This window comes from Diadema setosum, chromosome 1, assembly GCF_964275005.1.
Source record: "Diadema setosum chromosome 1, eeDiaSeto1, whole genome shotgun sequence".
Taxonomy (NCBI): Eukaryota; Metazoa; Echinodermata; class Echinoidea; order Diadematoida; family Diadematidae; genus Diadema; species Diadema setosum.
The window spans coordinates 49800379-49811911 of NC_092685.1; the positions used below are offsets into that span (position 1 = coordinate 49800379).

General features: G+C 37.1%; 1 protein-coding gene across 1 annotated transcript; it reads left to right on the forward strand.

The window, feature by feature from the left end:
• Nucleotides 1-6133: 6133 nt before the first annotated feature.
• On the forward strand, nt 6134-10369 carry LOC140231749 (mitochondrial genome maintenance exonuclease 1-like). Its single transcript, XM_072311902.1, has 6 exons — nt 6134-6650; nt 7280-7414; nt 7974-8066; nt 8762-8888; nt 9511-9643; nt 10126-10369. Exons 1-6 carry the CDS (start codon nt 6134-6136, stop codon nt 10297-10299), a joined length of 1179 nt encoding a protein of 392 aa, XP_072168003.1. The 3' UTR covers nt 10300-10369.
• Nucleotides 10370-11533: the final 1164 nt, after the last annotated feature.

Below are 11533 nucleotides of genomic sequence, written 5' to 3' on the forward strand. Positions count from 1 at the left end.
GCTTGACCAGGCTGTTGCCATGGTAGTGTAGATTTTAAAGGGATGGTACAGTATTGGTGGAGATGAGAACTGGGCTTTTAACTTTTTGCGAGATACCAAGAAAACACTTATGAAATAGTACAGAGCATACCATTTCAAGAGGAATTCCAAGTTTATTTGATGAAAATCGGGTTTGGAATGACTGGAACATCCAAAAACAAAGTAAAACAAAGCGATTGTAATAAAGTGTGGGTCCCACACTTATTAGAATCGCTCTGTTCTGGATATCTCAGCCATTTCAAAACTAATTTTCATCAAATAAACGTTGAATTCCTCATGGAATTACATGCTCTTTCATAAGTCATAAGAGGTTTCTCATTATCTCGCCAAAAAATATTAGCAACCTGAAATTAGGTCTCCACCAAAACTATACAATCCCTTTAAGTCCTCTGTAGTACACATTATGAAATATTTATACCCATCATATATCTATCTTAGATATTCTATATTTGTCAAAGCCCAGAAAGCCTGATCTGATGATTCTGATGATAGGAGTTGGCTATGAGGCAATCATAAAGTTGGCTAGTTTTGAAGAATTTTCAAGTCTCCCATTCTTGGGTTGCTGAAAGAAAAGCTGTAACGAATGAAGACCATAATATGTACTAAAATATGCTGAGACCACCGTGGGTCCGTTTCATTCGCAGTTACTGCAGTTACCACGGCAACAGTGTGAATACTCTTGTCTGATTGGTTGTTCCCAGCTGCTGCCATAGTAACTGCACATACTGTAACTGACAATAATTGGAAGTTTGTTTATGAATGAAATGTTCCATAGGCATGAGGATTTGTGTGTACAGAGACTAATGCAAACTACTTGTGATGTACTGCAGCTGAATGGGTATGAAATAAGGTGAGAATACAGATATTGTTGCAAGAAAAGTGTGTGTTAAGAACTGTAGACTGAATGATGACTTACAGTCATATGTATATGTTTGTATGGTGTTCAAAATAAAAAGAAAATGGTGCTCTGAATTGATTTTAATCGCAGTTTATGTTTTCATTGCTTCAAGTTGATTATTATAGAATGATAATTCATGTTTGTTTTGGTGTTTGTTTTTTTTTTGTAATTGTGTTGTATGATATCTTAGAAGTAGCTTTGAGTAGAAATTGCCCCAATAGATTCACACGAAGGCTGATTAACATTATGATAGTGGTGACTGTGTTCTATTCAGGATAATGATAACTATGATTCATATGGATGTTGAGTATATTTATAACAGTGATGGTGAAGGTGGTGGTGGTGGTGGTGGTGATGATGGTGACAATGGTGACGATGGTGGTGATGATGATGGTGATTATGATGTGATGATGGTAATGATAGTGATGATGATTATCAGGACGATGATGATCTTGATGACGGTTTTGGTTAATGTAATGGGTAATTGCTGTATCTAGCAAGGATAGGTGAGTATCGGAAATTAGGAAATACATAGATATCTGGATAGTATATATTGATGAGAAGGAGTTCCAGTCAACAGGAATTTCATCCTGCTAAATAAAATCATTTAAAAAATAAATTTTTATTCAAAAGAATGGGGGGGGGGGGGAGGAAGATACTGATTTATTCAATCTTAAATCCGTAGGTTAACTTGCATGACCGAAATGTGTTCTTAGATATTCAGTACAAGAGTATTTGCTTTGAATGTCACTCCATTTGAATGGGGTATAATCAAAGCATCAAGTCACTCAATAGCTCCGCGGCTGAGGTTGCAGTTGCGATAGTTGTTCTGTGTGTGTGTGTGTGTTTGCTTGTTTGTTTGTTGTTGTTTTTTAAACCAGTCTCTTGCACATCTTCCAGTAATTCTTTTGTATATCAAACCTGAATACCCAAACACATCAGTGGGAAGAGAGTACAGGGCCTACACTCTGAAGCCACACATGCAGAACATAGAAATTGAGGCAATAAAATAAATGCTAATGCAGCCCAGGCCCCAAGATACTGTACGAGCTGAAATTTTTGCGGTGGTTTTACTTTCGCGAATTTTGCGAATCGCCTTTGAACCGCGAAAATAACGCGCGAATAGCTAAGTTCAGTTTGACCCTCGCAACCGCGAAATTAACAACACGCGAAAATGTCCTCCATGTAGCAATTTGCGAAAATATCTGTACGCGAAAATTTCAGCTCGTACAGTAGTTGGCAGAAATTAAATTTTGCTGACCTCAGTGATGACTTGACATGCATGAAAAGGAAGTCTTGACACCATTACATGAATATAATGCTAGTATGCACTTTGAATATACCATCAAACTCTCTCCTCTGCAATTAAAAAAAGGAAAAGAAGAAAAGTTTACAAATCCAAAATATAAGACTGGAATTATGATACAATGTTGATGAGAATGTTGAAACCCAATGCTTTGCGATTTAAGCTACTTAATAATCTTGATCTCAAGAAATCATGAAACTTAATATGAAATGAATAGATATTGTCCTTGTTATATGATATGCAATCAAACACTCAGTTCCATATTATCTTCAACAAGTCTAAGATAAAATTTATTGTTTTCCATTTCCAATCAAGATTGATAGAGCTGTTGAAAATTTTAAAGTAAAATACCAGTAATTACTACTGAAAACCAATTTTGAATGCATAGAAAATAAAAACCGATTTTTATAGATATTTTGATATACCTTTTTAAAATGTCAACGATTGTTTTCCTAGAAATGAAATTCTATGTGATAGAACTTTACCAACAAACATAATGCACAACAATGATAAAACAGAAATTTGTTGTGTGCATTCTCACAATGTTGTTTTTCTTTTTAATTTCATTTATCGTTTTAGATGTTATGTCAGCTACTGGTACCGTGTAATACTTTGTCATGCTCCTTGGAGTTGATCATACTCTACATGTACAATGTACTTTACATCGCTTTGGTTCTTTTCCATTTCGCCTCATACAGAATGGTTCGTTGAGGGCGCCAACAGGTGAATTGAGAAAAATCTCGCCCACCGCATATGGCTGATGTCTGTACGGGTTGGTAAGCTGCCAGCATGCAGCGAGTTCCGCCGGGCGGGCTGCGGCGGCGCAGCAGCTCGCTGGCACCGGCAGCACTCGTAATGGTTCCGGTTGTCTCCCGTGTCGTCTGGCGGTACTTTATGGTCGACCTTTGCACGGGCCTGTTGTAAACAAACGAAATTAATAGATAAAACCCGCGCTAAATTTGAGATTGTTTTGACAGAGCCCATGTGATCACGGAGGGGGTGCCGAAATATGCAGCTATTGTAAATTGGTATCAGGCAGCCTCTTATTCGTAAGTATTTTAGCATTCTTTTAGAAATGATTATGAAGATTTTGTAGAAATTGTAGTGAGTGTACCGGTAGGCCTAAATGCGGTATTATTATCACTCGAGTCTAACGTTAAACGTGGAGCTATCAACTCAGTGCTACTGAATTGAATAAGGCCTCTCCACGCTGCTTTTTTATTGCTCAGGATATAAACACTAAAACAAATAAACTGAGCTGAGGAGGGAGGACGGACGATCTGACGAAAAGCCATGCATTGCCATTGGGAATGAGGCTACAGTTGGTTAATGTCGGTAAATATTTGACACTAATGTAATGACTAGTTTAGAGAGAGCTGCATACATAGTGACAGTGTAGTAAACACTGAAGTCATGAAAGGATGGTACAGTAAGGGTACCGGTTTTCGACACTTTAGCACATTTCCTTGTTTACCATCAATACTGCACCGTTTTACCTCGGAATTTCGATATGAAGTTGAGCTACAAAGGCCAATCGTAATATGCCTTAGGCCTAAACGAATTCCCATTTGAATGCACTCGCGTTCAATTTTTAAGCGATTTCCGTCACGCCGTCGCTGGCATCAGATTTCGACACCCAGCATCATTTTTCGACACAATCACAGCGCGCATCACACAGAAATCACATGGCGCGTACAGTACGCGTACACTGCATTGTGGACGCAAACTAGCAATCATACCGGCGCAAGAACTTGTTGTTTCCTCTATAACGTGTCTTAATATGGGAATGTCGAAATCTGGTGCCACATTCTCAAAGCCAACTCTTTCTACAAGTTTGCTCATTTATCACGAATTCAGCCATGAAATTACTAAAGACGATTATGAAATCAAACATCAAGATTTGGCAAACAAACTGATACTAAAGCAAGATAACCGGCACGGGTGAATTTAATTTTACGGCGATGTATACAAAATGCGTCATATTGTTTTGAACCCCTAAAAATGGCTGACATTAACATTTCTGCTGACACTGTGTTGCTTTTCTCCTAAATATTCTACCGTCGGATTATGATGACAAGTGACAAACGGTGTTTATATAACTTGACTAGAAATGTGATTGATAACTTGGTTGATTGCTGAAGTCAGACGTTTGTATTGAGTATAAAATTTTATAAGAATTATCTGCTGGGTGTCGAAATCTGGGTCCTGTTGAAAACTGGTGCACTAACGGTATTTATATTGAGTTCGTTCGGTCATTTTCTTTTGCATCAGAGTTGTAATGCCATTGGCTCTGCCAGGTTAGCAATATAGCAGCTTGTTTAATAAGAATTTGATATCTAACATTAGAAGTCTATTTGTATTTGATGCTGCATGCAGATGCATCTAGTTAACGTTAGTTTTGTTCATTTTATTTACTATTCTATGTAGACGAACTACCGGCTCTTGGATAAGTGCATGGGAGTTGTTTTTATGTAACAATATACTGTATACGCCGAATATTTCACGAGTCAGCTGCTATTCGCGAAATTAAAAACACGCGAAAATATTGACTCTAATGCCGATATGAATGTGACGTGCGCGTATAATATTTCTCCGTTCAGTACAGGACTCCACGATTACGAATTTAACCACTCGTGAAATTGTCGGGAAGTCCCGATTGGCGAAAATTTAGACTCGCGAAATATATGGCGTATACAGTAATGTGCGCTAAAACTTGAGATTAATTTAGTGCTAAGCACTAGTACAGGGTAAGTAGACCTAATGTTAGGCTTGTAATTGTTTACTTATGTTTAATCCATTCCTTACAGGGGTCATACTATAGACAAAGATTCAGGAACCTGGTTTTATAAAACCGTGGTAGGATTCTGTTCTGATGTAGACAAGAGTGTCTGAATTCGTGGCCTGAATTCATGTTTATTTGTGTTTTGTTGACCAGAAAAATTTGATAAAAAGATTAGAGTGTCTTGTTTCAATATATTATTGGGGTTTTTTTTTCTGTATCAAAGCTAAGTTTAGGGCAGTTCCATGAGAAATATTCACTTTAGTGAAAAAAATGAAGTTTCAACTTATTTAAGTTTCACTTAAGCTCTCAAATAATTTTTTTTTTAAAGTAACATAGATATTTTCCAATAATCTTTTTGCATAACAAAATTTGGTATTTATTTCAGTCAGGAAATATATCTTATAATGTGTCACAATGGCACAGAAATTTGGCTGTTTTTCAAGAGTTTATTCTTCCTGTCTCTAAATAGGGCCGAATATGTCCTAGTACTAGTAGAGGTCTTGTTCAGCTTTAAATTGTGGTTCGTTGTTTATATCAATGGAAAATCACAGTCAGTTTTCATAACATTCATCAATTTTAGACCCATTGATCCTGAAAGTTGTGTGATTTATCATTAGAAGTGTCTTGTCCATTACTTTTTTACTATAAGTTTTCATTGCCATCAGGATATTTGTATTGAAGGCTCTCAGAGAACTGTTGGAGGAATGGGTTAACAGGAGATTTTGGACTATGCTGTGTAATCCCCTTATTCTGGAACTTTAATTTGCTCTTTTGCTATGTAAGGTAAATGCACCTTTGGTGCTAATGCAGTTTCAAACTCAATAAATATCCTGCACAGCCATGCTCCTGCTCAGGTTGTAGGATATTAAGGTTTTAGGGTTAGGATGTGCTGTAGCACGAGGTGTCGCTGAGAATGCTGATGGAGTAGGAAACTGCATTTGCACACGCACGTACCATTTACCACACTCTGTCATTTGATCTCCTGAACAGCCTAGCAGATTATGATGATCCTCAAAATATATGCATTTAAAACTCAGAGCTTACAGTTAATAAATTATATCTATAACATCCCTTTTCTTTTTCCTCAAAGGCTAGACCAGCCGTGACAATGGCGTTGAGGATGGCCCTTGGAAGCAAGTTTCAGAAAACTGGCACCAAGAGGTGGCAGCTATGTTTGGCATTGCAAGGGGCCACAACAAGAGGCTTCCATCAAAGTGCACTTGGTTTGGGTACTGGACACACCCGATGGACAAGCAGCAAACTCCAAGCCACTCTGAAACAGGCACAGATGAAGAATATTGGTCCACTGAGAAACTACCACACAGCTATGCAGACATCCCTGCTTCAGAGATCCAAGGAGATGACAGAGGAATCAACGAGTGATGCAACAAACACGGGATCTTCGGTCGCATTTTCAGACTTCAGAACTGTCTTGGCCGAGACGGTCCCCGGCTCTATTAATGAAGCTGATAGGGGACCAAAATATAACGACTACCTTGAAGGTGGTGAGGATGAGGGAGATGCCTTCATCAGTCAGTCTGGGAGAATGCTCCTGTTTCCATGGAAACAGTTGAATGGACGTGATGAAATACTGCCAGACCCGCAAAGAGGGAAAATGATCAGTGGTGAGGAACAATGCTTATATGTGATTTTTCTTGATAGTTTATGGAAATGTGATTCATCTTGCATTAAATATCTCACATCAAAAGTTATAATGTCACATTGTCACATTTTGTCAAGTGTTACTTACCCTAACCTCACACTAATGGAGAAGAGCCAGATAAGTTCAAGTTCAATCGTAGTTTATTTCCAATCAAAGAAAATCAAAACGTAATGCAAAGTATACATATCATAAAATGATATTGTCTACACTTTTACAAAAGGTTCATGTAATATACGAAATAAATTATATGCATCAACATATGTACAATAATCAGAAGGAACGATGCGTATACATGTATACTTCGCGAGCTTTCAGAAAATAACTTCAATTTTGGAAAATAGCGATCCACAAAAAAAGTTCTACGATGTTCTACGATGTTACTTGTCAAATATTTCCTATTTGTGAAATATTACAGTAAAAGGGCATCTTGACATGCTACTTTGATATGAGATGGTTTAATCATAAAAATGGCTATGTTATTGTTTCTATATAATTGTAGGACTTGCTTTTTGCTTTAAAAAAAAACAAGATTTAGACATAATATTCTTGATACACTGTAATGATCGTTCCACTTTCTCTGTCATTAATCAGGTGCTAGAAAGTTACCGTCAGTGACAGATATTCTGCAGAAGACGATGTCACCAGAGAGTGCCATGGCTTTGATGCGATGGGAGTTGTTTATGATCAAAAAGATGGGAGTTCCTGCCTTTCAGAAGCTAAAGAGAGGTGGGAAAGTGATCCATGCACTATTCATAATAACCACATGATCAGATTTAGATCTTATTTTCACCATTCAGTGATAAGGTTCTGATTGGCATTTGGGTACTCGTGTGAAAACACTCTTTTCACAGCTAGTTTTTTAAAAGTGTTATTACTTTAAACATAGGGTGTTTTGTATACCCTTTAATGTCATCAGAACCAGCCTCTTTTGTGTCTTATAGACAAAGGTGAAACAAAGGAGAGCTTTGATACTTTTGAAAAAATGCACACTCAGTCCTATGCTATAATGTGTACATTCTTTGTATATCTTCACCAGTCATGGAAAAAGTGACACTCAAGCAGTTCATTAATCCCTTTTTCTTCTTTTTTTTTTGTTAAAGAAAGATACATTTATATAATCACTTTGAATGTGTTAATGGAATGAATGGAATGTTTACCATCTTCATGTGTATCCTCAGTGTTGTTGTTTTTTTAATGTGTGTATACAAATGAGTGTGCATCAGGTACTAATCTCCTTTCTTCATTCTGTTAGGAGTTTTACTGTGATTATTTTCTCTCCCCACAGAGATGTTTTCTGAAGGACGTCAGCTTCATGATATCATTGGCAAGGTCTTAAAGGACAACCCAGAGGAAGTTGAAATTGGAAAAGGAATTCAAGGTAAATGCTTAATTCATTCAAAAGATGATTAACTTTTGTGAATTAACAGCTGAGAGATGCAGTCAGTTTTTTTGACCTATGTCTGTGTAGCAGGTACTCTGTGCTATCAAATGATAAAGAAGGAACAATGGCAGATTGTGCCATCAGCACAAAATGGCACAGCTACCAGTCTTCGCTGGTGTTAGGGCCAAGTAAACTGTCATTGTGAAAGTTTAGGGTTCAAGCCCAGCCACACTATGTGTGTCCTACAAGCAAGACACATCCACATTTCTGCCCAGGTGTGTGTAAATGGGTATGTAGTGGTAGGAATTTAGAGCATTGAGGTTCAAAGTACTGGTACTCTGTGTGTGTGTGTGTGTGTGGGGGGGGGGGGGGGTCAGAAAGTACTGCAGCCCGGAATATTCCTTTTGGAGTATTAAAATTGATATAGTTTTACCGTACTTCATCGAAATCAGTATTGCAAGTCTGTTTGTTATATTTATAAAATAATCTAATCATTTCCAAACACATTTAAATAGTTGAGGTCAAATACGTGACTGAAATGTTTCACATGAATCCATCATCAGTGACAATAATATCTATTGAAATCATTTGTATAAACATCAACAAAGTGTTTGCGTGATGATTGTCAGTGCTCCAATGTAAGAATGAATTTTGAAGTCATTTATCTAAGACTTTCTATGTGTCTGATTCAGGATACTGGAAAAGCATTGAGAGTGTCCTTCCCGAGCTGAAGGGTGATGATTCCACCATCCTTGAATGCCATGTCAGACACCCCGTCCTCGGTTACCATGGATACTTGGACTGCATCACACAGTATAGGTGAGAACACAGAGGGAGAATGTCATCGCTGACAGTTTTGTAACATCTCAAGAGGAGGGTGATTTGAAGGTTGTCTATTCCCTTTCATGTTTACATTTTTCTTTTTTCTCAACAATCAGGGTTACTATAATCAAATGATTAGATTTTTTTTTTTTCATATCACTACTGTACGAGCTGAAATTTTCACGTACAGATATTTTCGCGAATTGCTACTAGGAGAACATTTTCACGTGTTGTTAATTTTGCGGTTGCGAGGTCTAACTGTGCTTATCTGTGCGCATGTTGTTATTTTCGCGTGTTGTTATTTTCGCGGTTCAATTTCAGGTTTTTGTTTTACTTCACATTTTATTCCATACTAAAGTCAATGTCGAATCTCCAAAGATTCTTTTCTTTGTGCTGACATTTATACAATTGTCACAACCTTGATCAAAACCTAATTACACCCATTCAAAGCCTGTACAATTTATTCTTAGTGGCACTAAAATGTCAGTTGTAAGGATTTAAGATATGAACAAAGATGTGCACCATTTTCAGATTTTTGTTTTGTTTCACATTGACTTTCATATGGAATAAGCAGCAAAGTTGAAATGTAACCAGTTTTGATATCATACTTGTTTATCAGGGGAAAGCTTTGTGTCATAGAGTTTAAGACATCCAGGAAACCCAAGAATGATCTGGCAAAGTGCTTTGACAACCCACTCCAGGCTGTGGCTTATGTCGGTGCCCTCAACTTTGACCCCAGATACCAGCTGCAGGTAGTGTAGTTTGTCTATTCCTCTGCATTTCGTGCTAGTTTCTAGCTACGCAAACTGCGTGCAAATTTCAACATCATGTAAATGTCCACCTTTACAGGAATCAGTGTGTAAATGGATGTTCAAAAGGTGAAATGTGTGAATTAAAAGATATATATATGTAGACACACACTGTATATCATAGTATTTTCATAGCCACCCATACAAATGAAAGAGTAGGAAAAAAAACTTTCCATATTCAGTGCTCTTTACCCCCCCCCCCCCCAAAAAAAAAAAAAAAAAAAAAAAAAAAAAAGCTAGGGAATAATAGTGCAGATGAAAAGAAAGATAGATTGGTTGATGATTGAAGAAAATGGAAAATGTATTGCTATTAAAATATGTTGATGTGTCAAATGATATAAAGAACTTGATTGATGTGTTAGGAACTAAATGAGATAGAAGATGATGAACCTATTTGCACATAAATGTGTCTTTTGATGATGCAGGTTGACCAGGCCTTGTTGGTGATAGCTTACAAGGATGGCTCTCCAGCTGATGTCCATGTGATGACCTCTGACCTCTGTGACCTCTACTGGCAGAGGTGGCTAAGAAGACTTCAGGAGTACAGGGAGATAGAGGGGAGGAGACCCCAGGAAATGGAAGCAGCGCAGGAATCTTGAATGTGCCAAACTAAGGAAACTCACGGAAACATGTGAGATTACATTGGACAAAGATTTACCAGTATCCAAAATTGAGTATCCTGTGTTTGTTTGTTTGTTTGTCTATTTGTTGTTGTTTTTTCAAAAAAAAAAAAATTTGTCGCTCCCGGGCATACCGTTTTGAAGCCACGCCCCTTTGAAAAAAATTTGTCGACCCAAAAATTGCTCAAAAACATGATTTTGTGTACAAATCCAATGTAAATTGTGTTTTTGCAATTAATTCATATAAAAATAAATATTTTTACTTTCAATGGCTGATGATATTTTATTTTAGCCTGATTATGCTATTAAAAGTGCGACAAATTTTGATTAAAAAAAAAACCCAACAAAAACAAAAAGTAAAAAAACAAAGAAATACATAAGAAATTCAATAAACAATAAAATACATAAGAAATAATTATGAAGCCAAATTTTTGCTGCAATACTATTGTTGAGGATATTGAAAAGAATATGTTCACCAAAAATTAGAAGTCTTGGAGCTTCATATTTTGATTTATAGGCAAAAAAAAAAATTATTTTTGCATAAATTAGCATAAATTGATATAAAATACATCAATTAAAATTTGAAAAATCTAACTATACAGTCTTGCAGATTACATTGGCCTCTACCTAAGAGCAAATTTTCGCGGGGTTTATCGCGTGATCCACGACCGAGATCTGAAGGGGGGTCCAAAAAGCCCCCCCCCCCCCCCCCCCAGTGGTTTCAAGTCTCTCAAAAATCCTCAGTGGGATTAGGGTTAATGATAAATGACCCAGGGGTATAACATGTTCCACTCTTCATCGTAACAGAAATATCTAGATTGTTATTAAGTGATTTTTGTGGTAACATGTTCAGTGCACATGTTAAGACTGACAGATTCATCTTATAATCTGCATTTATTATCAACCCTGTCCCCAAGATGCTTTTTAATTGAGGACACCTGTGGATTTGTTGTTTTTGTCTGTAAAGCAAACGTTTGAATGAATAGACTGTTTGGCATTACTCGTGCTCAAAGAAGTCACAAGTGGGCAAAGGCTTGATGAGTACCAATGGACCATGTTTACAACAAGGTCATTTTCCTCCAACATCAGTAGATATGTCAAGTATTATCAACAAACACCAATTTCAGGGTCAAATTATACAGTACTTACAAAAATCTACAACCTCAGTATTGGAAAAGAAGGTGCCCTGCAAGGAATTAATGTCATGCTAGTA

Excerpts from the sequence above, each read along its gene's own strand:
- LOC140231749 (XM_072311902.1), top strand. The coding sequence starts at position 6,134 with ATGGCGTTGAGGATGGCCCTTGGAAGCAAGTTTCAGAAAACTGGCACC. Across the intron at positions 7,415-7,973 it reads CTTTCAGAAGCTAAAGAGAG|AGATGTTTTCTGAAGGACGT; the intron begins GTGGGAAAGTGA and ends CTCTCCCCACAG. Across the intron at positions 8,889-9,510 it reads GACTGCATCACACAGTATAG|GGGAAAGCTTTGTGTCATAG; the intron begins GTGAGAACACAG and ends CTTGTTTATCAG.